The sequence below is a fragment of the Anabas testudineus genome, chromosome 22 (assembly GCF_900324465.2).
Source record: "Anabas testudineus chromosome 22, fAnaTes1.2, whole genome shotgun sequence".
Classification (NCBI taxonomy): domain Eukaryota; kingdom Metazoa; phylum Chordata; class Actinopteri; order Anabantiformes; family Anabantidae; genus Anabas; species Anabas testudineus.
Window position 1 is genome coordinate 2,607,242 of NC_046630.1, and position 27,536 is coordinate 2,634,777.

Genomic DNA, 27,536 nt, shown 5'->3' on the forward strand with positions numbered 1-27,536 from the left:
ATTTTCGGTCTAGTCTGACACAGTTCCAGTCCGAGCCAGCAGTTTTAATGAGCTTCACTTCCTGCCACTCTGCACGGGGAGCAGCTGTGGCCCGGTCTTCCTTAACACATGCTTCCTCCTACTGACTCATAAGAATTTACAACAACACCCTCTGCAGACTCGTCTCCTTCCTGCTCCTTCAGGAACGAACATTAGCAGCAGCTATTGATGTTCAACCATCAGGACCACTGAGTTACCTGGAGACTATTGGCTGTTTCACAATAAAAGCATTTTAAATTGAAAACACAAACTGGCTTTTACTTTGGTTTTATTTATGAATTTAACTTACACTTACTAATATGATTTAGATACAGATGAAGGGAGACGTAATGGAGCTGAGAAATACAGTACTTGAAACATAAACAACAATCATTTGATATAAAAATACAGTTTACACCTCCTAACACTGACCTGGTCCTTATTTCCCTGATCTGAGACTTCATCTGTCAGCAAACGTATCAACACTAATGAGAACTGTGCCCATACAGCAGTACGACTCATCTGACCTGAACTTTGGAGAAAAATGGAAAAGCATCAGCGACGGTGATTTCCCTTAAAGTGTCTTTCAGAGTCTCTTTCACTCTTCTCCTGTCCGAACTTGAGAGGTTGGTCTTGAGCTTGAGGAGGGCGGAAACATGTTTTTCTCTGTGGGTCATAGAAAGAAAAGGTTTACTAAATATGAATTCAGTCTAAACAAACTATAGTTTTTTGTCTTGTTTTTTCCATTTTCTGTTATTTTTTATTGGTTCTTGCAGGAACACTGAGCTGAGTTTTAATATTCTGTTTAAACCTGCTGGTTCTTTTCTAACCGTGACAACATGTCCAACAATCTGAAGCCTGTTCGCATTAGTGGTAGAAACTTTGCCAGAACCGTGAAATTGCAAACACAAGCTCGTTTATTCTCCAGCAGCGTCAGCAGACCCACGTCATTCAGAACTTATCAAATGAATTAGGACTGAGAAGAGGCCAAACTGATGAACAGCAGGGCTGTGGCTGTGACCTGACACTGGATTTTTACCTTGTGTGATCCATCTTCCTGCAATATAGCTGCTTTTAACGAGTTACCCCCTGCGCATGTTCCATTTCTAATCTCATTGCAGACTCGGGTGAAACAAAGGCTCCTTCTGTTTTTATTATTATTTTATTATTTGGACACAGGCAGTAGGAAACCTTTATGACACACTCTCGTGGCCTCAGATGATTAAATTCAGCTTTTCTAGTTCAACATTAGAATATCCAGCATTACTCCACTGGATCTGTTTAATAAGATGGTTTAATATGTCTCAGTGACTCACTCCCATCACAGGTCTTACTCTGACACAGACCAGCAGCTAGGTTAAATATTAAATACCACTATTACACATCCCTGCTGCCTGGAATCATCTCAAACTGATTTGTTTTGGCTCCGTTCACTTCCTGTTGAGCCTCAACTCTCTGTGAAAAGTGGGTGTGTTTCTCCTCTAATCGTTTCCTGATCCTACCTGAGGTCAGGGAAAGCACTTCCCAGCGACACCACCTGCATCTGTATGGCCGGCAGGTCTTGGAGTTTCAGCACTTCTGCCATCTTCATCAGGATTTCCTTCAACCAGACCTCCTTTGATCCCTGTGGAGTCAGAGCGTTTACGTCAGTCAGCGTTTCCTGAAGCAGTAATCTACACATTGTTTGTGTTTTAGAGACGTTTTACACTACATTTTCCCACGATCACTGTAGTCTAGTTAACCTTACTGATACTTCATAGTCAAGTGTTTGTTAAGTTCAATTTAAAGTTAAAGTTGGATGAATAACCACAATAATTAATAAATAATGTTTTAAATGTCATTTTCTCATACATTAAGTTAATATTTCATGCATGGGGCTAAATCTTTATCCAGAATCTCACCATTTCCATAAATAAGTTGTGCAAACTCTCTGCATTGTCTTTCATGATGGTGTAAGCCTGGTGCTGCTGATCCTTGTCCCTTAACTTGACTCCTCCTTTCAGGAGCCTCTTCACATATTCTACAGCCACTTCCTGATGAAACTGGCAAATCAGCTCCTGAAATTAATCCAATCATCAAATCATTGGTTCAGAACACATTGTCGTAACTTCTGTTAACAGAACTCAAGTCAGTTTTAAGATTTGTTCAAGTCTGCTACTGAAACTGAGTCAACATTTGTAGATAAGGACAGAAAAACAGCTTCTTCATTTAAAAAGATCGTGCCATCTGCAGACTTCAGTACCTGGCGACAGGATTCAGTCACAGCTTCGAGATCCTGAATCTCAGTTTCAATGCTGACCAGCAGATTGTCAAAGGCGGATTTGTTCAGCCAGTCAGTTCCCAGCTTGCGGTACTGTGGCTGCATGAGGGGTAAAAACAGGATGTATCTGACATTCAACACTTTCACAGAAACATTGAGCGTATTTCTGGAAACAACCCAGCACCAATAACAAAAATGTTTTAGCTCATCTTTCTAGTCCATTAGTTTACATTAGAGACTTGGATGTAGGACAGTGTGTGTGGGATTGAGTCTAAATAAACCACAGTGTGTGTTTATGGTAATGCAGCAACATGTCACTCATTGATGTGTGTGCTCTGACACAGGGAAATAAATGACATCAGATGATGTTTGTTAGATACATTCTGTTATATAAAAACTCACCTTGAGGGTTTTGTGCACAGGACTCAACAAATACATGTGTGCAGATTGTTTCATGTCTGTCACAATGCACAAACAGTTTTCCTGCACTTCCTGTGGGAACAGATGGCTGAAATCCACCAGGACGTCCCTGCACGTCAACGACAGAAGCAACAGTAGCTCACAGTGAAACACTCTGATACTGTTTTTAGGACTCAGGTATCAGTGATTAAAAGTCAGACGGGTACCTGAACTGTCTGACACAGCTGAGGTTCGCCTTGATGAACGCCTTGCTGTTCTGTTTGTTTTGCTTAATGATGTCGTCTTGGAAGCTCCTGAACCTGCAGTTTTTTATTTAAAAATAAAAAACTGCTCATTTTCACGTCCACAGCTGCTTTAAAATCTCAAAGTTTAACACAAACATGCTTCTGAAATGACAAACATCCGTCCTGTTACCTCTGCATGAAGCCGGTCAGTTGGCACGTTACGCTCTGAGCTTTGTGCAGGTCTCCCACCACCTTTTCAGCTGAAGTCACCATACCGTTGATGAGCTAGAAATACGCCGAGGACACAACTTAATGACAGTAAACAACATAACACATATAACATGAAACGTGTTTGTCATTTGGTTTAACATCATGTTGTTAGATATCCTACCTGGATGATGTCGTAGGCCAGAGGACTGACGTAGCAGCCGTACTCTCTTTTCGGCTCCTCTCCATTACTCCACTTCAGCTCCTCTTCCTTCAGGACCTGACTGATGTAAGTCATCAGTTCACTCTGAACACAAACAAAGCAAAGTCTGTCACACACTTTGTGTTTTATCTACACAAACCTTTTTTTTTATTATAATTAAATTCTAAATCTGCCCTCAGTTATAATCTATTATAACATTTGTAGATTAGGTCATAGACCGGGGTTATATTTGATACCATCTGACCCACATTTGTTGATAAATTGAGCATATTGTTAATGTCAATTTTGTGAAATTAGAAAAAACAAACCCTCATTAGTAGTAAAACCACCCAAACAGCACATACAGAAACTAAATGTAATGAAACACAGATAAACTAACTTGTCTTTTTGTCAGATACTGTTCTTCCAAAGGCTCCAACCGCTCTTTAGGCAGCAGTTTTCCCAGCGCTTCAGTATCGATCTCTCTGGCCAGCTGAGGCTTTTGAAGGATTCTGATGGAGCAGAAAACACATCTCTGGTTAAACCACAGCACATATTAACTCTAGAAAACTTTTTTTACTGAGCAAACATTTAGACAACAAACAAAGACGAAGGCCGTTACATCACATTCATGTATGTGTGGTTCAGCCTGTAGCTGCTCACTGTGCTCCGGGAGTTATTTCACCTTTTTATTTTAACAGCTTCATGTTCTTCTACCTCAGTTCAGTAACTCGGTTCTGTTCTCTTCTCTACTTTAGGTGCAGAGCTGAAGGATTTCAGTTTAGCTTTCATGCAGTAAGTTTCTAGACATTCTGAATGAATAGGCTATTTCAGGGCGAGCTGCTCTGTCTGTGAATCATCAAATGCATCCAGGGGTCACAGCGCTGCTTCCTCTTTCACTTCTCTAGTTTCACAACAATACAAATGTTATTTGTGTAAAAGTGTGTGAGCTCATGCATCTACTCGCTCGGTATCTCAAAACTTACACAAACTTACTCTGGATAAAACTCGTTGACCCATCGCAGCAGGAAGGTGCAGTCCTTGTCTCCTAGACTGAGGTCTGACCACTTCCTGACTCTGGCACTGAAGGTTTGATGGTACGTCCTTGCAAAGAAATTGCAGATGTCCATTTCTGATGGGTAGCATCTCTTCAACCCATCCACCACCCACAGCAGGTCCTCCTTCAGCTGCCTGCCCATGCTGTGGATGTCCTCTTGGAGAGATGACTGATCCACCTGGTCATCAGAGGAGGCCATGTCCATGCGCCCCTCCACTAAGCTGCGAAGCGTCGAGTCGTGGAGCTCCTTCCAGCTGCAGGGTCTCCAGACTGGTGGCGTCCGACGTGTCTGTTTCCACAGCTGGTCAAGCTTCTCCTCCTGACAGATGACCTTCATAGCAGACTTTAGAGTCTCAGCATTGACCTCTCCACGACTGAGAGACAGATTCTGCACTAATGTGTCGTGTACAACAACTTCCAGCTTACTACGATCTGCTGCCAGCTTTTCTATGTCTTCCTTGCGACCTTCCAGTTCCTCTGACTCTGTCATCTCCCCAAACAGTTGCTCCTCTTTCAGTTTCAGCAGCTGGCTGGCTTCATATAAGTGGAGTTCTTCCAGGTTTTGCTCGAATGTAAGGACCTCTGAAGAAGAGAAGAATGAGCAGGTCTGTTTTTAATACAGTAAATGCTGTGCAGTTGATATTTAACTGTGATGTAGACAAGCAAACAGTAACATCTGAATGACGGTGGAGTGAAGCTGATGCTTTATGTAACAGGTTTTGTACTTTTCCGAATATTTCCTGGTTAAAATCTCTGTTACCCACAGACTTAATGTGGAACAAAAACTGCCCAGCTGACAGAGGTCTAGCTGAGTTTACCTGCTTCTTTCTTGATTCTCAGTAACCTGTGAAACAGTCCTGCGGTGTGATCCATGAAGCCGTCCATCTCCATCACGTCTGCCTGGGTCTGATCCATTATCTATTATTAAATCAAATAAAGATTAAACCAATAATTCTTATTATTTAAAATGTTATTGTATTACACATGACAATGAGCAAATAATAATAAAGCATTAAACTTAGCTTTAATGCTAACCAACTAACTGGTTTCTGGTGTTATTTTCAAAATAAAACCCTGAATGAACATTTTACTTTGAAAATCACTTGGAAAAGGAGAGTTACTGTTTTTAACTGCTCAACCCTTCATGTAGTCATTATAACTTTAAAATGAATGGGAACACTACAAACCTGCTTGTAAACATGTAAAAATCCCTGTTATTCTCTTACTGGTTGTAGGTAGGGGGGGCCTCATTAGAAAACATTTAAAGTATCTAGATCATGTGAAGATACGACATGAATCGTATCCTTAATCCTGTAATCAATCACAGCTTTGAGTTTTGAAGGCCCTGGTTTCCAATAATTCGTCGTCCTCATCATCCTAAGTCGAATAGAACGAAAAATGAAAAGTGAAATCTGCTGAAATCCAGCAGCTGTGACTCACCGTGGTCTCGTAGCTGCTCCTCTTCAACAGTGAACAGCTGAGTCTCGACTGCAGAGCTTTTCACAGCATCGACTGGCTCCTCCTGCTTTGGATGATGTGATGGAAAAATGTTCTCCAAGCTGCGCTCCCTTTAGAAACACCAGAACTGTTTGGACACTGTGAGGGAAATATTTTGTCTATTTCATGCACTGTTTATATCATCACTGCTGCATTTTGTCCACGTTCACATCCAGCTATATTTTGCATAGATACAGGACTTTTGAGTATTTTCATGATTAATCTTTGTTAATTATAATAATAATAATAAAAATCACTGTTACCAAATTTACTAAACTTCCACAAGCAGCAGATTGTGGACTTTCAGTATTTTTAGTCAAACACTGATTTCAACACTAATGTTTTCTTGCATCGATTGTTTGTGCATTTGTAGGTTTAAAGAACCTGTTGTGGCCAAAAAAGACACGGAGACAGGAAAACACCCTGTCCTGCATTAATGTGGCACCAAAAGAGAAAGTGGTCAAAGAGTGGTCGCATTTTAAAATTCATTGAGAAGAAGACGCTCTCGTGTTTAGGTGTGAGATGTCCAAAGGGAAGGAGCTGTTTTCCAGTTATAATTAACAACACTGATTATTTGATGTCATTTCCTCACTCCTGCCTCCAACATATTATGTCTATGAACATTAAGAGCTGCAGTGATTGGACTTAATGAGCGGGTCCATTTGTTCTCCAGAACATTGATCAGATAAGGGAACTGTGTTTAATTAGAGGCAGCAAAACACTTGTTATCTATCAATTGCTCTTTAGAAACACAGTGTGCATTGTTGCAGTTACTATTTTCACATTACAGAGCCTCTGGATGACGTCAGCGTGACAGTGGCTCAGTTGTCGCTTCCTCAGTCACTGCGATTCAGGGGATTTTTAAATGTTTTGGACGATCTCTGTTCCTTCTCTGCATATTATCATCGTGGAACTCCATGTGTGAGAGGTCGTTATACTTGGACTGGAGATATCCACCGTGTCCTGGGTTGGACTGGATCTATTCCAGAGTTTTGTTTTTTACACTATTAAAATGAGTCTCTCTTAAAATGGAAGTCCTCGTGTTCTGTTGTGTGCAAGTACTAAATAATATTAATCATCAGCTACGACAACTTACATGCAATAAACTTTGGAGTAAATTCTTGTTACTTCTATAAAGTTTGCCAGTTAAAACCCTGTCAGCCTTGTTAAACATTGTTTAGTGTTCAGACATCTACGATCACACATCAGTCCAACTCAGTGTTAACTAATAAACTGTACAATGTGTGTTTCCTGCATGAGAAACAGCTGTGAAGACTGGAGGACGTCACTTCAGATATCAGGGAGCTAAAACTCACCTGTATCGACACTAAACTGAGGACAAGATGCAAATGACACCTGATATCAGTCCCGTGATGAGAAAAACACTAATTAACACTTCTGTTCATATTTCACACACAGCTTCTAACCAACACACAGTTTGTATCTGTTCACCTCACCCTCATCTGTGAAGCCAAACCCAGCTGACATTGGCTGCTGGACTCAAAATGACATCTGAGCAGTTTGAAAATGTCAGCTGGTCATATTCACGAAGCTAAATGTTAATTAATCATAATTTAGATTTGAAGACAATCAGCTACAGATTTTTGGGTCAAACCCTTTGTTTCCTGGGCCTCCGTACGACTTCCAATCACACACAGTGCAAACAAATAATAAACTGAGCGTCATCAATGATACTTTGACAGAAAACTGATGCTTTTCTAAGAATCTTGCAAAACCTGAAAGTACTTCATACCACAAAGTTTTTACTTCTCAAAAAACTGAGGAGATCAAGTGGAGTTTAGTTTTCCCCAGTCCCACACGTGGTTTGAAGCATTTTACTTAAACACAGCTGATAGAAATTCAAGTAATGAGAAGCTGAGGTTCCTGGTTCTCAGCTCTCTGAGCACAGATTCACCTCAGGACTCTGTGTTGCTGAAAGCTCTGCTCACCTAAGACTGTCCTGTCAGGTTGAGCTCCAACCATCTCGTTAAGGTGGCTGATGACAGGACAGTGATGAGTCTGCCTACAGGAGGGAGGTGGAGAAACGGGTGTAGAGCTCACAACCTGATTGTGGCTAAAACCAAGAGGGAGAGGGAGGGTGACTTTAGATAAAACTACAAACATCACTATCACACAGCACCGACCGTCGACTGTGGGGATGGTCACTAGTTCCATCAACACCTTGGCTGTTATGAACACAGTTCAACAGCGTTCCTATCTACGGCCTCTCTTTCTCGTTTTGTCGCTCCTCCCTTTTAGTTAATCAGGTGACAACCAGACTTATCCTAAGGTTTTCACAATCGCTGGTGTTTTATTTAACAATTACACGATTTCATAATAGTAGAAAATAAAATACAGAAGTGAAATGTGGTACTATTCAGGTCTCATGTCAGCATGAGAAGCGGTGCTTTCCCACACAGGAGCTGCTCGGCCGTCCCCACCTTAAACACACGGACCATCAAAAGCAAAAGGCAAACTGCATGAAGACACGCATGTGGGAATATTAACTGTTGCTTCGTGAGTCATATGAAAACACTTGCTGAGGAAGGAAACGTTGGGATGTGTTGGAGTTGATCAGTGAGACGTGGGTTGATCATGTTTCTTTCAGGGCACCATAGCAACGATGCTGTTCCACTGATGATCACGATCATAACAATAAACACAATTCATGTGACCTTAGAAAATTAGCTCAATGTCTGTGTTTGATGTGTTGTTGTGAGGAACCTCAGCTTTTTTTTTGTGTGATTATAGAATGAAGGTTTTTCTGTGTCACTTGAAATAACCATGAGTTAAAGTAGCTGCCTAAAGGTTTAAGACACTGAAAGGAACAATGAGTCCAAACTAAGACTGTACTTTCAGGGATCATTTCTTTAGTTGTTGACTTGAGAAATGTGTTTCTAAACAGTACGGTCTCGCTGCCCACGATGAAGAGTTGAGATGTTTTCTCCTGAGCAGGAAACTGGTGGAAAGACTTTGATTCTTTCTCACTGTTGATGATTGTTCAGTGTTTCTGATGGAGACGCTGACGGAGGAAACACGGTCTGAGTGGAGCTGAACTTCATTCAATGATAAAAAAACGCAACAGTTCAAAACGACTCTATATAGATTTTCTTTCCCCACCATAAACTCTGTGGATGAGATAACTCGTTCCACACACTCACACAATGACAGAGACTTGTAAGAATTCATATGTACAACAAACATATGTTGGAAAACTTCACTGATGATCAGCTGAGCTTTACTGACCTCATCTCCTCTGTCTCCACATCACAAAGATCAGACTCTACAACACACCTCATTGTTCAGACTCTGGTCGTATCTCGTCTTGACTACTTCAGTGTCTCACTGACGGCGTCACCAGCTGCACCATCAAACCTCCAGATGATCCAAAATACAGCAGCACGTCTCATTTTGAATCAACCAAAGGACACATGGAAAGGAAAAACGATTTGGAAGCTTCAAGACCAAGCTGTGATTGGAGGAGGTGTGACTTTCTGAAACACTGGAGGTCACCACGAGTACGAGAGGTCAGCTCCAGACACTAGATCCAGAGGAACAGTGAGTCCAAACTAAGACTGTACTTTCAGGGATCGTTTCTTTAGTTGTTGACTTGAGGAATGTGTTTCTAAACAGTACGGTCTCGCTGCCCACAATGAAGAGTTGAGATGTTTTCTCCTGAGCAGGAAACTGGTGGAAAGACTTTGATTCTTTCTCACTGTTGATGATTGTTCAGTGTTTCTGAGGGAGGAAACACGGTCTGAGTGGAGCTTTAATAATCTGACCTGTATAAAAGAAACTTAACAAGGAGGCTTCCTTAAAATAAGCTTCATCTACAAACATTTTCTTGCACCTTTTGTACGATCTAATAGTCTTAATTCTTGTGTCTGATGATGCAGAAACAACTCTGTACGTGGAATCTCACTGATGTTAAACTGTTCTGTACCAAGAGGAGAGAAGGAAGTTCTTCCTCAAGTCATCCTGACGGCTTCATTTATTTAATCTCATGTTCAAAATTTATCATTTAGCATTGTGTGACTCATTTTTCTGATAACAGACAACTGAGGGACTGTTTTTATATCCGTCCACCATCACAGACTCTTGTCAGGTTATTCTGAGCTGCAGTGGTGGAGTTAGACTGTAAAAACATCAACACTGTCAGGAATGAAAGAATCTCTGTGCACAGTAGTTAATACTGGAAATCCAGAGCAACACGTAGAGAGACTGAAACTGTTTTACTGGCTGATTTAGAAATGTGCTTGTTATTGTTTCTCAGGTTATTTAAACTGTTCTGTCCCTGTCAGGATCCTGGATGTCACCACGAGTACGAGAGGTCAGGTCGAGACACTAGATCCAGAGGAACAGTGAGTCCAAACTAAGACTGTACTTTCAGGGATCATTTCTTTAGTTGTTGACTTGAGAAATGTGTTTCTAAACAGTACGGTCTCGCTGCCCACGATGAAGAGTTGAGATGTTTTCTCCTGAGCAGGAAACTGGTGAAAAGACTTTGATTCTTTCTCACTGTTGATGATTGTTCAGTGTTTCTGATGGAGACGCTGACGGAGGAAACACGGTCTGAGTGGAGCTAAACTTTATCTAAAAATATAAAAAGCAACAGTTCAGTGTCATTGTTTTTAAATGATGTGACAGTGACTTTGTCTTTTCTTTGTCCTTTGGGTCAAAACTACTCTAAATAGATTTTCTTTCCCAACCCTAAACTCTATGGGTGCTGTGTGCTTGTGAAAGAAAGAAGGAGCAGTCAGCTCTCACAAACTCCCCCAGATCACTTTCTGTTTGTCCCTTGATGACTGTGGATGAGATAACTCGTTCCACACACTCACACAATGACAGAGACTTGTAAGAATTCATATGTACAACACACATATGTTGGAAAACTTTAACATATATTCCGGGACTGTCCTCTCACCTTTCCTCTTCACCCTGTACACCTCAGACTTTCAGTACAACACTGAGTCCTGCCGTCTGCAGAAGTTCTCAGATGACTCTGCAGTGGTTGGGTGTATGAGCGGTGGGGAGGAGACCGAGTACAGAGGTCTGGTGGACAGCTTTGTGAAGTGGTGTGGGAACAACCATCTGACCTTGAATGTAAGCAAGACCAAGAAGATGGTTGTGGACTTCAGGAGGAAGAAAACTGGCTTTGACACTGTGTCCATTCTGGGTGAGAAGGTGGAGGTGGTGGAGAGGTACAAATACCTGGGAGTTCACCTGGACAACAGACTGGACTGGAAGTTCAACACAGAGGCTGTATACAGGAAGGGACAGAGTAGACTCTACTTCCTGAGGAAGCTCAGGTCCTTTAATGTGTGCAACAAGATGCTGCAGATCTTTTATCAGTCTGTTGTAGCCAGTGTGATATTCTTTGCTGTCGTCTGCTGGGGCAGCAGCATCAGAGCCAGCGACACTAAGAAACTGAATGAACTGATCAGGAAAGCTGGCTCTGTGCTGGGGGCTGCTCTGGAACCTTTAGAGCAGGTGGTGGAGAGGAGGATGCTGCACAAACTGCTGAGCATCATGGAGAACAGCTCACATCCTCTCCACAGCCTGCTTATCAAACAGCGGAGCAGTTTTAGTCAGAGACTTCTCCAGCTCCGCTGTGACAACGCTGATGGTTTAACAATGTGTAACTAAGTCACTTTACATTCAAGTCCTACTGTGTGTTTAGTTGGTATTACTGTGTATATTGTGTGTTATTCTTGTACTGTGTTTTGAGTATTGTTGTTGTTTTTCTGTGTAATGGCTGCAACATCAAAATTTCCCCTTGGGGATCAATAAAGTATCTATCTATCTATCTATCTATCTATCTATCTATCTATCTATCTATCACAAAGATCAGACTCTACAACACACCTCATTGTTCAGACTCGTATCTCGTCTTGACTACTTCAGTGTCTCACTGACGGCGTCACCAGCTGCACCATCAAACCTCCAGTTAGACTGTAAAAACATCAACACTGTCAGGAATGAAAGAATCTCTGTGCATGTAGTTAATACTGGAAATCCAGAGCAACACGTGGAGAGACTGAAACTGTTTTACTGGCTGATTTAGAAATGTGCTTGTTATTGTTTCTCAGGTTATTTAAACTGTTCTGTCACTGTCAGGATCCTGGAGGTCACCACGAGTACGAGAGGTCAGCTCCAGACACTAGATCCAGAGGAACAGTGAGTCCAAACTAAGACTGTACTTTCAGGGATCATTTCTTTAGTTGTTGACTTGAGAAATGTGTTTCTAAACAGTACGGTCTCGCTGCCCACGATGAAGAGTTGAGATGTTTTCTCCTGAGCAGGAAACTGGTGGAAAGACTTTGATTCTTTCTCACTGTTGATGATTGTTCAGTGTTTCTGATGGAGACGCTGATGGAGGAAGCACGGTCTGAGTGGAGCTAAACTTTATTCAATAATAAAAACAAGCAACAGTTCAAAACGACTCTAAACAGATTTTCTTTCCCGACCATAAACTCTTTAGATGAGATAACTCGTTCCACACACTCACACAATGACAGAGACTTGTAAGAATTCATATGTACAACACACATATGTTGGAAAACTTCACTGATGATCAGCTGAGCTTTACTGACCTCATCTCCTCTGTCTCCACATCACAAAGATCAGACTCTACAACACACCTCATTGTTCAGACTCTGGTCGTATCTCGTCTTGACTACTTCAGTGTCTCACTGACGGTGTCACCAGCTGCACCATCAAACCTCCAGATGATCCAAAATACAGCAGCACGTCTCATTTTGAATCAACCAAAGGACACATGGAAAGGAAAAACGATTTGGAAGCTTCAAGACCAAGCTGTGATTGGAGGAGGTGTGACTTTCTAAACACTGGAGGTCACCACGAGTACGAGAGGTCAGCTCCAGACACTAGATCCAGAGGAACAGTGAGTCCAAACTAAGACTGTACTTTCAGGGATCATTTCTTTAGTTGTTGACTTGAGAAATGTGTTTCTAAACAGTATGGTCTCGCTGCCCACGATGAAGAGTTGAGATGTTTTCTCCTGAGCAGGAAACTGGTGGAAAGACTTTGGTTCTTTCTCACTGTTGATGATTGTTCAGTGTTTCTGATGGAGGCGCTGACGGAGGAAACACGGTCTGAGTGGAGCTGATTCATTTTAAAAGCAAAACGTTTCTTCAACATCCTAATCTTTAGAAAAAAAAACTGAAACCATGCAGACCGGTCACTTTCCCACACACTCAAGGTTTTTCTCTTTCTATTATGAAACAGAGGTTTGAAGCTCAAACTGCTTCTCTCAAGAAATCAATTAACTCAATCTGTCATTGATTAAGCTGCGATTAGCAGTGTGTACTATTTTTCTGATAACAGACAACTGAAGGGAATGTTTTTATATCCGCCCCATCACAGACTCTGTCGGTTATGCTGAGCTGCAGTGGTGGAGTTAGACCTGTAAAACAATAACACTGTCGGATTAAAAGAATCTCTTGCACAGAGTTATATGGAAATCCAGAGCAACACTAGAGAGACTGAAACTTTTTGTACTGGCTGAGTTTAGAAATGTGCTTGTTATGGTTTCGCAGTTTTTAAACTGTTCTGTCGCCTTGTCAGGTATCCTGGATGTCACCACGATACGAGAGGTCAGGGTCCGAGACACTAGATCCAGAGGAACAGTGAGTCCAAACTAAGACTGTACTTTCAGGGATCGTTTCTTTAGTTGTTGACTTGAGAAATGTGTTTCTAAACAGTACGGTCTCGCTGCCCACGATGAAGAGTTGAGATGTTTTCTCCTGAGCAGGAAACTGGTGAAAAGACTTTGATTCTTTCTCACTGTTGATGATTGTTCAGTGTTTCTGATGGAGACGCTGACGGAGAAAACACGGTCTGAGTGGAGCTAAACTTTATTCAATAATAAAAACAAGCAACAGTTCAAAACGACTCTAAATAGATTTTCTTTCCCGACCATAAACTCTGTGGATGAGATAACTCGTTCCACACACTCACACAATGACAGAGACTTGTAAGAATTCATATGTACAACACACATATGTTGGAAAACTTCACTGATGATCAGCTGAGCTTTACTGACCTCATCTCCTCTGTCTCCACATCACAAAGATCAGACTCTACAACACACCTCATTGTTCAGACTCTGGTCGTATCTCGTCTTGACTACTTCAGTGTCTCACTGACGGTGTCACCAGCTGCACCATCAAACCTCCAGATGATCCAAAATACAGCAGCACGTCTCATTTTGAATCAACCAAAGGACACATGGAAAGGAAAAACGATTTGGAAGCTTCAAGACCAAGCTGTGATTGGAGGAGGTGTGACTTTCTAAACACTGGAGGTCACCACGAGTACGAGAGGTCAGCTCCAGACACTAGATCCAGAGGAACAGTGAGTCCAAACTAAGACTGTACTTTCAGGGATCATTTCTTTAGTTGTTGATTTGAGAAATGTGTTTCTAAACAGTACGGTCTCGCTGCCCACGATGAAGAGTTGAGATGTTTTCTCCTGAGCAGGAAACTGGTGGAAAGACTTTGATTCTTTCTCACTGTTGATGATTGTTCAGTGTTTCTGATGGAGATGCTGACGGAGGAAACACGGTCTGAGTGGATAATTGTTAATTACTAAATTTCTTTTACGAACTACCGCAATTATTAGTGTTTTAGTCAGTGTGATTCAGTTCAGCAGCTTCATAAAGATCCAAAGTGTGTCATATCAAGCTAAAATCTGCTGAAGATAATTAGTTTTTCAGGAAACAGGTTTGATTAGTTTTTGTGTTTGTGCTTGAAAAAAAACCAAACGAATTTATTTGGAACTTGAATCCACATTGAGCATTAATTTCATTGGCTCAGTGTTGATTGTTGAGTGTCAGGAACCTTCTCAGTCTGAACTGTGGTGATGAAGTGCTGTTTTACATTGTTCTGCATTTTTATGTTAGTAGTGAAAAACAACAGGGAACAAAATAATTTATAGACTCTCAAAATGTTCTTTTGTACAACAACTAAACACCACTAGATGGAGACCAAACCCCTCATCAACATGGGACAAAGAAAGGTAATCTGCTCCATCAGATGTAATCTGCTCCATCAGATGTAATCTGCTCCGTCTCCAAGTTTCTGAATATTTATTCCCTGGTTTTCTTTTTTTGTTTTATCTAAATGTACAAATAAAACTTCAGTGTAACATCTGCTTTTGGTTTCTGATTACACAACACACACACAGACTTTAAATCTCCGCCCTACTAAAGATTTAAAACACATTCTAGAGTCACGCTAGGCAATAATCCCACTTTATTTGTACTTTATAAATGACTCATCATAAGACAATAAATGAGAACAGTAAAATGAAAACATTCTTTCTGTGGAGGTCCACTTTGGAACATCAACACTTGGATCTGAGCTAAATACTGACCTCACGCTCAGCTGCAAATCAGCGCAGACAAAAGGTCCATTCACTGTCATTCAATGAAATTCAGTCACTGAGACTCGCTACCAGCATGCTAATGACTACAGAGCTGCACATGAAGCAGTTTTAGTGTTGTTTTGCTTAACCCAAAGCTGGCAGACTAATGTTATTATATATATAATATTACAATAATTATAATGTTAAGCCCTCTCTTAGCATTTTATAATCATGGTGTTCAGATCAGGAAAAGTGAGGAGATCACAAAAGTCATTAGAATTCATCAAGGATGCTGCTTCAAAATGTCAAGACATTAAAAAGTCCTTTGAAAACTTGTTGAGACGATCTGGACCAAAGTGGTGGACTGACATTAGCATTAGTAGAATCATAATGGGAGGAAAGAGAAACTGCACAGTCGTCGATTCAATTCAAATGACTGAGAGGGAAAACTCTCGCAGCGCAGCCACAGAGGTCCACCCCCAGTCCAAGGTGCCAAAGTCTTAATAAGTGATCAGTGTCCAGCTGAAAGTGACTCACAGACACTTTGGCTGTTGCTTCTGCTGGAGCACGTCTGGGTCAGTGGCTCAGCAGGAACGCAGAGGTCGTCCACCAGCCAACTTCCAGTTACAGCCTGTTCATTCCCAGTCCAGTTTCCTGCCAACTGCAGTCCCTCGCTCCTGGAGGGACGCTGTTTCCTGAACCGATACAGAAACAGCACCAACGCACTCCGCAGACTAACTTCCTTCCTTTTAGTGTTCTCGAACGGCTATTAGCTTATGTTTTAACTGAGGAATAACAAACTGCAGCATCTCTGCTCAGCATCTACAGGCTCTGCTCCAGCAACAGGCTCAATGATTTCCCAGAATTGTTTGAAGCTGATTTGGCTGCTTTTCATATTGGTTAGAAATCTTTATCTGAAGGACGTAATGGTTTTTGAGCCACATTACTGGTTTTAATAGTTTCCCAGTGATGTGTCAACAATAAAGCTGTGGTTCCTGGAATGAATGAATCCTGCTTCCTTTAGTGATCCGCTGATATTTCACAACTATTTAAAGGATTGGCATGAAATTTAGTAGGTTTTTCCCTCTGGATAAATTACAGTTACACTGACTTTACCTAATTCTATCATTGAGCCAAAATGTTTTCAGTGATTTATTGTCTCTTCCTGTGGTAAATGTGACAAATGCATTAAAAACAACAGTCTGATCAGAGGTTTAAACATTTATTTAGAAATTAAAATAAATTCTGTACAAAGAAAAACATGTAGAAATATAAAATTTTACTTTGAGTTAAATCTCTATTGCACACGGAGGTCAACAAATGAAAATACGACACAAACTGTGAATTCTAACCAGACACTGTATGAAAACCCACAAACCTGACCAAATTCCTTAACAGTGAAAAGCACCATGCAGTATTTACGAGCACTAGGGCGACTTAGTCCACCTAAAACCCTGCAACACTCACGTTTCAGTTTTACAGTCGGTCTGCACACACGGATTCTCTCCAGCATAAATAACAGCAGTACTTGTATTCTGCAGAAAAACACAAGCAACCTTCACACAATATACAGCACAAACAATATAATACACAAAACTGTACAAGCCAGTGAGTGATACACTCTCATTTGACTGGAACTTTGGAGAAAAACGGCCGAGGATTTTCAACTGTGGTTTCCCTCAAAGCATCCTTAAGAGTCTCTTTGACAGTTTTCCTGTCGGCTTTGCTGAAGTTGGTCTTGAGCTTGAGCAGGGCTGAAATGTGTTTTTCACTGTGGGTGAAAGAAGGAAAAACATCAAGTAAATTATTACTGCACTAATAGAAGAATACAGTTATAAAGTTATACTCTATTTCATATAACTAGTAGGACAGAGCAGCTGTTTCCCATTGTCACTCGGCACTCCTGCATTAATAAAAGAGGGACTTTTTCTGGCAACTAATCTGATTAATTTTTGCCTACTTCTAACTTCTAATATCCTAATATCATACTTGGACACATCTGAACACATTGGAGATGTTTAGGCTTAGTCCACTTCCCACTCATCCAAGAAAAGTGTCTGTCCTCATCCTCACTCCTAATGTAGTGTAAGCTGCATGAAGCTATTTTCTCCTTATTAAGTCAGTTACAGTCAAACTAAATAAATAAATCCACTGCGCGTCCATGGGAGATTTCCTCCACTGTTTATATTTTAGTGTTAGAAGTAAATCATGAAGTATTTACTTCAGTATCAGAGAATCGAGGTTACCTCAGGTCAGGGAAAGCACTTCCCAGTGACACCACCTGCATCTGGATGGCTGGCAGGTCTTGGAGTTTTAGCACTTCTGCCATCTTTGTCAGGATTTCCTTCAACCAGACCTCCTTTGATCCCTGTGAAGTCAGAGAGCTAATGTCAGTTCAGTCCACACAAACCGTAAACGACACAGTGTGTGTTTTTAGAGAGGATTTTTACTGGAATGTATGGTCACCCTGGAAAGTCCCTTCTTACTCATACTGGTTCAGGGTGATGTGTGTTAAGTCTTAACCCACAGTTTTTTAAGATATTCATTCTGTGCCTTATGTTGATAATAAATCAAAAGGCCAATCAGCTTCTTTTGCAAATACTATCATTATATCAGTCTTATTTTGTAAAATCACATCTGTTACGATCCGACATTTGTTGGAGGGATGTGTTGGTGTCCAGATTCTCACCATTCTGCTGAACAAACTGTGCAATCTCTCTGCGTTGCTTTTCACCAGCATGTAGGCCTGGTCCTGCCGTTCCCTGTCCTTCAATTTGACTTCTCCTTTCAGGAGCCTCCTCATATATTCTACAGTCACATCCTCATGAAACTGGCACATCAGCTCCTGAAATGAATCAACATTAAATCAACAATAGTGAAAAAGACAATTGTTTTGAAAGGTTGTCAGTAGTTTCATGCCTTCTGCAGTCTACAGTACCTGGTGACAGGATTCGGTCGAACCCTGAAGATCATGAATCTGAGTTTCAATGCTGACCAGCAGCTTGTCAAACGCAGACTTGTTCAGCCAGTCGTTGGTTCCCAGTTTGCGGTAATTTTGCTGTGTAAAAACGAGGATGCATTAGACTGTAATAGTTTCATCCATTACACTTGTTTTATTTGAAAGTTATTCTACTTGTGTAAAAACGTACCTTGAGGCTGTCATGCACAGGGTTTAATAAGTACATGTGAGCAGACTGTTTCATTTCATCCAGAACACTCAAACATTTTACTCGCTCATCTTCTAGAAACAGAGAGCTCTTTGTTTCAAGGACCTCCCTGCAAATAAACCACATAGGCTCCATTAGCTCACATTTAAGAACCTGACCTCTGTATGATTCACTTAACACTGTATACAAGTCAGACTCGCACCTGAACTGTTTGATGCAGCCGAGGTTCGCCTTGATGTACGCCTTGCTGTCCTCTCTGTTTTGCCTAATGATGTTGTCTTGGAAGCTCCTGAACCTTTAGGAGTTGAAATAAAACAGTTCATTCCATTAAATCTCGAGCTATAAACCAAAAATGGCTTTTAAAATGATGATTATAAAGAAAATTGTGAATCCTGTTACCTCTCGATGAAAACACTGAGTTCCCTCGTTACGCTCTGGGCCTTAGTCAGGTCTCCTAACACCTTTTCAGCTGCAGTCACCATACCATTGATAAGCTAAAGACAGAAAAGGACACACGTCAATGATAGCATGTAGAAATTACAGTAAAACGCTGAAGCAAAGATTAAAAGCACTTCAAACTGCTATCATTAGTGTTAGTGCTGTGCTCCACTAATCAGGCTGCAGGACCATTTTTAGCAGCTGATGACTTTCTATACATAGAAACAGAAACCACGCTCTTCCTTGTTGGTTAATATTTTCCTCAAAGTCTGGACAGTTTACTTCTTCATCAGTGCGGCTTTAGTTGATCTATGCAAACTAACTAGAAAATGTCCCTGTTCAGCCTCTAGTCCTTTAGCTTTGCATACTTCACTGTGTTCATGCTCATCTTGTTGCTGTATTGATACCTGAATGATGTCGTAGGCCACAGGACTGGTGTAGCAGCCGTCTTCCCTTTTAGGCTCCTCCCCATTATTCCACTTTTGTGCTGCTTCATCCAGCACTCGACCAATGTAAGTCTTTAACTCACTCTGAACACAAAGCAACACAATTCCATCAGATATAAACATGCAGTGTTTAGAACTGAATAGTCTGTTGAGACAAAAAGTATATATAAAGTATATTATAAAAGTAAAACTGACTAAAAACAAGCTCTGTTTACCTGCTGCTTGCTCAGATATTGCTCTTCCAGAGGTTCCAGCAGCTCTTTAGGCAGCAGCTTCCCAAAGGCTTCAGTATCGATCTCTCTGGCCAGATCTGGACTTTGAAGGATTCTGTCACACAGAGAGCAACAATCACATCTTGTACTCTATGACACATATTTACCCTAAAAACAGAATTTAATAATCACAACATTTATTAACTTTACATTTCAAATTTCAAAACAAAGGCTGGTGGCGACTTGTTTTTTAGTACATTGTGTGTCACCCACTGATCTGTCAACAACAGGGTGTAACTGCATGAAAACAACTCAAGTCTAATTAGAAAACACGGCTCAGCTGTGTGCTATAAATGTTCTGTGGGAGCATAACTGAATGATTTATGCCAGCCTCAAATAGATTTCTACAGTTTCTAAACAGTGTTGCAACCTGAGGCCAGGCCATCTTGTCCCTGGGTGAAGTCAAAGTGCTGGTGCTGATTATTCAATAATAAAACGATACGAAAACAGCAATACACCCAAAAAGAAAAGGATGAACCCAGAAATATAATATAACTGATAACTTAAACTTACCCTGGATAGTACTCATTCACCCAGCGCAGTAGGAAAGTGCAGTCCTTGTCCACCAGACCAAAGTTTGCGATCTTATTGATTCTGGAGCTGAAGAACTGGTGGTACAGCCTGGCATAGAAATTGCAGATGTGTGCCTGTGGAGGGTAACACGTCCTCACCACCCCCACCACCCACAGCAGGTCGTCCTTCAGCTGCCTGCCGATGAGGTTGATTTCTTGCTGGAGAGACGACTGATCTATCAGTTCAGCAGGGGGTGTCGAAGGGGCGTCCAGACGGTCTTTTACCATTTTACTGAGCTTTGAGTCGTGGTCTGCCTTCCAGCGGCAGGGCCTCCAGGCCGGTGGTGTCTGATCTCTCTGTCTCCACCGCTGGTCCTGTTCCTCCTCCTGGTAGATGGCCTTCACCGCAGACGTCAGAGTGTCAGGGCCGACTCCATCGATGCTGACAGACATACTCTGGTCTATAACACTCTCTACAATGTCTTTCAGCTTCCTGTAGTCTGCAGCAAGCTTGTCCACGTCTTCCTTGTGTTGTTTGAGTGCCTCTGCTTCTGTTATTTCCCCGAACAGACGCTCCTCTCTCTGTATCAGCATCTGGCTGGCCTGGCTCAGGTGGAGTCTCTCAAGGCTTTCCTCAAACGTGAGGATCACTGAAACAGTTACACACACACTTATTATTAAATGAGCTATTCAAACTTTTAGAATGGGTAGAAAAAGTAAGAACATCGTGTTTGGGACCAAACTGCATCACTACTACTTCTCATTTATTTCCTATAATTGAAGCTGATAAATTTCCAAAATCAACAAACATAAACATCATCAACACTCTCCTGCTGTGTGGATCCTTGTTGCATTAAGATCCAGCCCTCCATGTATTTACATGTATTTACATGTATTTACATGTATTTACATGTATTTGTGATGTATTTTCATGTATTTGTGATGTATTTGTGATGTATTTTCATGTATTTGTGATGTATTTTCATGTATTTGTGATGTATTTTCATGTATTTACATGTATTTGTGATGTATTTTCATGTATTTGTGATGTATTTGTGATGTATTTTCATGTATTTGTGATGTATTTTACCGTTTTCAGGCTCCTCATCGCTGGACACGGACTGAGCTCCATCCACCACCGTGGCGCTGTTGTTAGCCTCTGTTGGACTCTGACCTCTGGGGCTTCTCAGTATCTTCAGCTTCGGGAACCGCATCGTTAACCAGGTAGAAACACGGGAAAAAGGAGCTGTGGAGTCAACAAATCGTTACTGATTAATGGTCTTCAATTAATAATAAACTTAACGTTAAGTGAGCATCTTTGCTAACGCTAAATGTTGCATTTTGGTTAGCATCGCAGTATCTTTGCTAATGTATGGACTTATTTAAATAACTTGCTCCTCCAATTTTCTATGCTTTAAAAATAGATTTTTAATTAAAGTCTGGTTTCTGCATTTTAAAGTTCTATATAACCTGTATTTTGGTATATTATGAGTAAAAATAAAGCTTAAACATTAACGTTAGCAAACTAGAAAAACTATTTATTAGCTAACGACTCTAAAAATAACTTCCTGTTATTTCCAAAATAAAACACAAATAGACGAAATAATTAAAAAGTGAAATAAAAAATTAAATTAGAGAAAAAATGTGTAATAGAGAAGTTTGTATTTTATTAATCAGCCAGCAGAAGAAAGCACAAGGCAGGACCTTAACTTAGTTTCACCATCCTCCACCCTGCAGCAGTATAGGGCATACTATCAAAAATATATAATAAATAAAAAATCTCTAAGCAACAAACAGCAAATGAAAAGCTAGTGCATGAAAACAACGTGAGAAAACAGGACATGCAAACATCCACATTTTAATCTTACAAGCTAAAACTACTCCAGAGATGAAGCTTGCAAATTAAAATAAGAGTTACCAATCTGAAAGGTATTTAATAAAAGCCACACAAAAAGCCAGAGCACTTGTTCAAGACAACTAGACAGAGATAGTACTTTAACAGGCTCTGAATAAAAAATAACTAAAGAGAGGAAAATGAAGAATTTGTTTGATAAAAAATCTCAGCCACTCTTCAACATCAATAATATTTACTATTACTATAATTACTATTTACTATGTTATTATATGAAGTTAGATTCTAACAGAGAAGCAGATGAAAGTGTGTGTCACAGCTTTAACTCACCCTGCTCTCAGATTCTGCTCAATCCCAAATAAGACAGCTACTATGTGAGGATCTATATAAAGCTGCAGGCACCTCCTACTTGATGATGTGTTGGAAAAGGAGCAGTGGAAATCCCAAACCGAGACACACACAAGACAACCCAGGCGGACTGAGGAAATAGTCTCCTGTTTTTGGTCGTGTGAAATTGCTCAAGAACATAATGAGCTATTATGAAATTCTGTGCATGCATTGTTGGTTTTTAGAGAAGTGACTCTTTCAACTTCAGAGAGGTCCTCAAATTTCATCTGGCTCCACCTAGAGGTAAGAATCACTACCAGAGTCCAACACAGGATGACAGGATGCCCACCAAACAATTGACCATATTCCCGTCAGTGACTCATGTTCACGTTCAAAGGGCTGCAAATTCTGAATGTTTTTATTATAGATCATTTAGGGGGAAATTATCCTGGTTAATCAATGAATGATTTAGACTTTTAAACACCAGGAAACTGGGAAAAATTCAGTTTTTATGTCATGGAGGCTGAGGCGAGATCATTAGATGCCTTCTTTTTGTGCCACAGTCAAAATATCTTGAACCTTTTAACAAAGTCTCACATTTGAGAAGCTTAAGCTATAAAATGTTTGCTTTTTTCCATATAATAATTTAATAAACAATAGATAGATGAAAATAATTGCTGCAACTTGCATGATGAGCATTACGAGGCACTGGTCCAGTGTTACGTGAGTAATGACCGTTGACCTTTGGAAGCAGAGAGAAATGCGACACTCTCCTCAAAACACAGGAACCAAAGTTCACTGATGCACACATCCTGTCATCGTTGGTATGGTATCTTATAATAGTGCAGCAGGAATAAAAGAGTCTGTTTCCAGCTATTGTTGATGTTCTTCTGCTCAACCCCCCCTCCAAGAAATAGCATTTCTATACAACTAATTTGCAAAAACAAATGAGCTGCTCTGAGGGAAACATAGCAGCAGCTACTATTCGATTACAATTTCTGTTAATAAATTGAGGAAATCTTGTTAATTAATATCTAGAAGTTCAGTTTTTTATTTCCCACTTGATAAAGAGATAAACAGTGAAAGTCCCATGTGTGCTGGGAACTTCCTCCCAGGCTTTGATGATCTTAAGCTCCCTGTTTTTCACATGTATTTATTTTTTTACTCTACATGTATTGGTGCATGCACATGTTATATGATGAATGAATCACCTGCAGTTTGTTTTTGTCCTTTCATATGATTTAAATGTAGAAACTATGTAAGTGTCTGAATAAAGATAAACCGATGTGATCTTACTAACAATAGCCAAAGTTTGTTTTATGCCTTTTCTTTTACATATGTGACATATGTGGATGCAAAAAAAAAGGTTTTACAGTTTATAGTCTACACTATCTGGTTTTATCTGGTTCTTATTTGACAGTTTGGAATCTGTGGTCACTAAAACCTGGATGATGCAGTTTATTTACCTCTTGCTCTGCAGGTCCTGCAGGGAAGGCAGCCGCGAAGGGTCGATAACATCTCTCCTGAAGACAGAAAGGCTCACGGGTGTGTCAAGTTCATCTGTCTCTGCAGCAGGTTAAGAAAACTGAACTGATGAGATGCAAATATCAACTTATATCAGGATGTTGGTTAAGTCACAGTGTGAGAAACCCCGCTCTCCTTTCCATCTGTGCACCTACTCACATTTCCTGTGAAAGTTTACACCTATGATGTGAAAGTAAAAAAATCATAACTGGTTTCAAGAAGGAATGAGCAGTTTCCAATTGCCACAAAGTTCTGTTATTTTAAAAGCAATAATTTCAAAATCATAAATTCACAAACACCATGTTAATTAATAATTAATATTTTTACAATACGATGATTTTTACAAAGAGGAAAACAGTTCATACAGTAAACTGCCATGTACATATATACATTATGGCAATGCAGGTTCTCACTTCCTCAGAAAACAGAGAAGTTCCAGTTTAAACGTATTCCTGTGCTTATATTTGTAACTTGCTTAAGGTGACAAATGTTTTTCATATGCCTCACTTTTAAAACCATCACCATGGCACTTCACTTAATGTACACGCAGCTGACCTGAAAATGAACTAAAATGAACCTGAATCTGAGAGAAGCTTTTCTATCACGGACTTCAGACGTTGTAATCCTGAAACATACATTCAGTTGAATCCTCTCTCCTTCATACTGTGATCTGAAATAGTTTAGTTAGTTTTCTTTCTGCAAACGTGATCTTAAGACCAGCACCACTTGTTTTCAATCTGAAGCTCGAGTCAGGATGTGGTTAGCTCGACTTAACAGTCAGGTTACATGATGCAAAGTTGAAAAGTTTACCTGCTGCATGCACGTTTCATCAGGTCTCTAGTCAACATGTTTTTATTAATTTCTAGTAGCTTTTCAAAGATTTTATCTTTCATGCCAGATTTCAGTTTAAGGGGAAGTTAAAACTAAGGGGTGAAACTGTAAGTGACAAGAAATAAAAAGCATCATGAGCAGTTTTCACGTGTGACTGTGTTTCAGCTTGTTATTTAAAAAAACCTTTAAACACAGACTCTAAATACTCACAGACCCCCGCTACGCCTGCTGGTGCAGCAACGAGTGGATTACCCAACGAGACGTTTGCATGAAAAGGTTTTTTTTTAAACATTTCATTCCACTGTGTCACAAAAACTGTGTTGGTCAACTTGACATGCAACCACTCTGTTGCCATATAATAACCTTTGCTAAATTAGGCGAGATGAAAAGTGAAAGCATGAAAGCAGCAGCTGCTCAGACTTCGTCACCATCAGCGCCTGAAGTAGCTATAGAACGCAAATACATCAAATGAGAAGTGTCTGACTCGACAGTAACCGCAGGCACAAGTGGAAACATGTGCACGGTCCACCTTAAACAAAGAGAATTTAAAGGAAATGAGGTGTTTACAGTCAGTAGATGTTTAGTAGAAGAGGTTTGTCTTGAATTCAAGTTGGAAGAAGAAAGGCGTCCACAGACTAAGACCAAACTGTGGGGGATTGTTTTTTGTGTCTAACTGGAGAAATGTGAGCTTTAGTTTTGCAGACACGTGAAGAGTTCCCTGTTTAAAGTATATGTTTGAGATAAAACACAGTTTGCATTACTTATTTATTAGTTGTGTTATCTGGGATTGTTATTTGTTAGATTCACACGTCTTTAATTCTGCTGCATCTCATTTATCTCAAAATGTGCCTCGTCGGCCTTTTTGAGTTCTAAATTAAAGAGCACATGAACACACATGAAATTCAAGACTGATATTATTACTTTAGTATTATTTCTATTGCTCTGTGGTGTCTAAGTTCTTCTAACATTTTTCAATTACACAGCTGAAAGCAGAAGTGGGCTGACTTAACCAACGTTTCCCTCATTGACATGAAGGGTTTTCTTTTTCACCAACATCTTTTGCAGCACTTCCTTATGAGAATGCACCAAACATTTGATTTAACCACTTGTTAAGCACTTGGTCTCTTTGGATCTTATATTGAGGGTTCTAGTGAACAGGACTCCCCTGGCTGTGAAACTGCTGGTCACGAGTTGACTAATCACCTTTTTTTTCTTTATCATGAAGCACATTTGACACTAGTGGCTGTCGTCGGATTTCCTGGAATCAGGATGAATTAACCTACAACTGCTTGAGCCAACGGATCGAATTGTCACCGCTCGTGTCTCGTTTAGTAAGAGCTGTAACGCTCAGCTCAGCTCTTAGCTTTTGAATTCCTGTGTCTACAGCCCAGTTCAGTTTTCACTACCCTGATAGTCGTTTCTGGACGTCAGCTGTACTTCAGACTTCAGTCAGAGATGACAGAGAGGGCAGCGTGGAGCGACAAGGACTCTTTGTCTTCTGTGATGTGTGGGTGAAGATTTACAGTGAACTGATTCTTGTGACACAGTGAAGGAAAACACTGAGCAGAGGAAAGTCCTAGAAATGAAATGGTATAAAAGCGTAATATAAATGGAGGAGGGACACACACTCTCTGAGCTCTTTGATTTTCACTGAGTCACACACTGTAAATATAAAACCTACACCCCCCCCCCCCCCCCCCGCCCCATACTTGTTGGCCTCTTTCTCCCTCCACGTTTCCCGTTTGCTTCCATCAAATCCTCTATCAAATAAAGACTAAACTACTCTTTATATTTTCTACATTGATCTGCACATTTTTCTCAAAAGCTGCTTTTTTCTGTGTTGTTTCTCCACAAACGTCTTCATCCGTCCACTGACCCCGGTCTCTGCTGCTGTCCCCCACTAGGCTTCTTCTTACCGGACAGTGAGTTGATGCTCTTGGGGACTCTGTGGTGTAATGGGAGCGTGGCCCAATTCTCTCTGGCTGAAACACTACAGCTTCATTGATAATGAACTCGGGACTGTTTGAGCCAAACGACCCGTGGGTTTCAGACCTTTAACCGTCTTTTTAGGAGCTGGACTTCTCCCAGCTCCCACAACATTCCCATGTTTGTTTGCCATTATCTCTGCTTGGATAGAAATCTGACTCAATAAATCAATAAAGAAAATGAAACAGGCCTCATTTTGTTCTAATTCTTTTGCAATCGAATCCCTCGATGCTTCCACTCAGCCGTGAGTTAGTTTTTCCCATCTGCAGTTAAATTAAAGGCATCTGTTTGTTTTTCATTTATACCTAAAGTTGAACTGTACTGTTCTTTCCAAATCTTTCCAGTCTTGACTTTTCCTCATGATATCTGCAGGTTAACTGCTTAGAAAGTTCCCAACCTTACAGTAACCTCACAGCATTCAGGTCCAGACTGTAATGTTGCAAGAAGGGAGCAGAACTCTTGGCTGCATGTAATCTTTAGTCAGGAGGCCTGGTGATACATTATGCACCAAATCCATTCTCTTTGTAAAACACTCACTGTGCTCGAGTCCATTATTGAGCAACTTCTGAGCCAAGAGTTACTCAACAAAGTCCTAAATATGTGATAAACACCAACTCTTATCACAGTTTGTTTGACATACTCCCCACGATTCAAAACTATTGTTCCAACATTTCAACACTCGTGGCAGCGTGACACGAAGGTCTCTGCACCGCGGGAGTTAAAGTTATTCATTATTAACTTTAAATGTAGCTGGTGGGAGTAAGAAAGCATCCAACATGACGGCAGGGTTTCTGTTCACAGTCGGTATCTTCACTCTGCGATGATCCAGTCAACGTTTTACCTCTGTAAGCTGATGTCTGACATTAGAAACTAAAGGGAAACACTTTGTTGTGCTGTGTTTACTGATCT

The 27,536-nt window shown here is 40.6% G+C and overlaps 2 protein-coding genes, 6 non-coding genes and 1 pseudogene across 9 annotated transcripts; 7 read left to right on the top strand and 2 right to left on the bottom strand.

Moving 5' to 3' along the window:
* Positions 1–274: 274 nt before the first annotated feature.
* Positions 275–5,896, bottom strand: LOC113147790 (tumor necrosis factor alpha-induced protein 2-like). Its single transcript, XM_026339018.1, has 12 exons — positions 5,829–5,896; positions 5,207–5,306; positions 4,328–4,970; positions 3,732–3,843; positions 3,314–3,436; positions 3,113–3,207; positions 2,905–2,997; positions 2,681–2,807; positions 2,261–2,377; positions 1,920–2,075; positions 1,521–1,642; positions 275–684 (listed from the first exon to the last, which is right to left on the bottom strand). Exons 2-12 carry the CDS (start codon positions 5,301–5,303, stop codon positions 537–539), a joined length of 1,833 nt encoding a protein of 610 aa, XP_026194803.1. The 5' UTR covers positions 5,304–5,306; positions 5,829–5,896; the 3' UTR covers positions 275–536.
* A 2,832-nt stretch (positions 5,897–8,728) lies between these two features.
* LOC113148782 lies at positions 8,729–8,935 on the top strand. The gene has a single exon (XR_003297457.1). It is a non-coding gene; the product is annotated as a small nucleolar RNA U3 (small nucleolar RNA).
* Positions 8,936–9,456: 521 nt separating this feature from the next.
* On the top strand, positions 9,457–9,651 carry LOC113148789 (annotated as a pseudogene).
* Positions 9,652–10,259: 608 nt separating this feature from the next.
* On the top strand, positions 10,260–10,466 carry LOC113148847. Its single transcript, XR_003297520.1, has one exon. It is a non-coding gene; the product is annotated as a small nucleolar RNA U3 (small nucleolar RNA).
* Positions 10,467–12,075: 1,609 nt separating this feature from the next.
* LOC113148783 lies at positions 12,076–12,282 on the top strand. The gene has a single exon (XR_003297458.1). It is a non-coding gene; the product is annotated as a small nucleolar RNA U3 (small nucleolar RNA).
* A 520-nt stretch (positions 12,283–12,802) lies between these two features.
* Positions 12,803–13,009, top strand: LOC113148786. Its single transcript, XR_003297461.1, has one exon. It is a non-coding gene; the product is annotated as a small nucleolar RNA U3 (small nucleolar RNA).
* A 538-nt stretch (positions 13,010–13,547) lies between these two features.
* LOC113148785 lies at positions 13,548–13,754 on the top strand. Its single transcript, XR_003297460.1, has one exon. It is a non-coding gene; the product is annotated as a small nucleolar RNA U3 (small nucleolar RNA).
* A 520-nt stretch (positions 13,755–14,274) lies between these two features.
* On the top strand, positions 14,275–14,481 carry LOC113148788. The gene has a single exon (XR_003297463.1). It is a non-coding gene; the product is annotated as a small nucleolar RNA U3 (small nucleolar RNA).
* Positions 14,482–16,480: 1,999 nt separating this feature from the next.
* LOC113148384 (tumor necrosis factor alpha-induced protein 2-like) lies at positions 16,481–23,950 on the bottom strand. Of its 2 annotated transcripts, none has more exons than XM_026340077.1 (12): positions 23,753–23,950; positions 21,198–21,353; positions 20,109–20,757; positions 19,539–19,650; positions 19,285–19,407; positions 18,839–18,933; positions 18,642–18,734; positions 18,422–18,548; positions 18,211–18,330; positions 17,962–18,117; positions 17,519–17,640; positions 16,481–17,043 (listed from the first exon to the last, which is right to left on the bottom strand). In XM_026340077.1, exons 1-12 carry the CDS (start codon positions 23,802–23,804, stop codon positions 16,896–16,898), a joined length of 1,953 nt encoding a protein of 650 aa, XP_026195862.1. In that variant the 5' UTR covers positions 23,805–23,950; the 3' UTR covers positions 16,481–16,895. The 2 variants fall into 2 exon arrangements, with proteins under 2 accessions (XP_026195862.1, XP_026195865.1); XM_026340080.1 differs by lacking the exon at positions 23,753–23,950 and adding an exon at positions 22,290–22,421.
* Positions 23,951–27,536: the final 3,586 nt, after the last annotated feature.

What these genes read in the sequence shown, in the direction of transcription:
- LOC113147790 (XM_026339018.1), bottom strand. Translation starts at nt 5,303, where the DNA reads ATGGATCAGACCCAGGCAGACGTGATGGAGATGGACGGCTTCATGGAT. An exon ending in TGGCCTACGACATCATCCAG is followed by an intron (nt 3,208 to 3,313) that starts GTAGGATATCTA and finishes GCGTATTTCTAG; the next exon opens with CTCATCAACGGTATGGTGAC. An exon ending in CTGTGCACAAAACCCTCAAG is followed by an intron (nt 2,378 to 2,680) that starts GTGAGTTTTTAT and finishes CCCCTCATGCAG; the next exon opens with CCACAGTACCGCAAGCTGGG.
- LOC113148384 (XM_026340077.1), bottom strand. Translation starts at nt 23,804, where the DNA reads ATGTTATCGACCCTTCGCGGCTGCCTTCCCTGCAGGACCTGCAGAGCA. An exon ending in CAGGACCTGCAGAGCAAGAG is followed by an intron (nt 21,354 to 23,752) that starts GTAAATAAACTG and finishes TTGACTCCACAG; the next exon opens with CTCCTTTTTCCCGTGTTTCT. An exon ending in CGATGAGGAGCCTGAAAACG is followed by an intron (nt 20,758 to 21,197) that starts GTAAAATACATC and finishes TAACTGTTTCAG; the next exon opens with TGATCCTCACGTTTGAGGAA.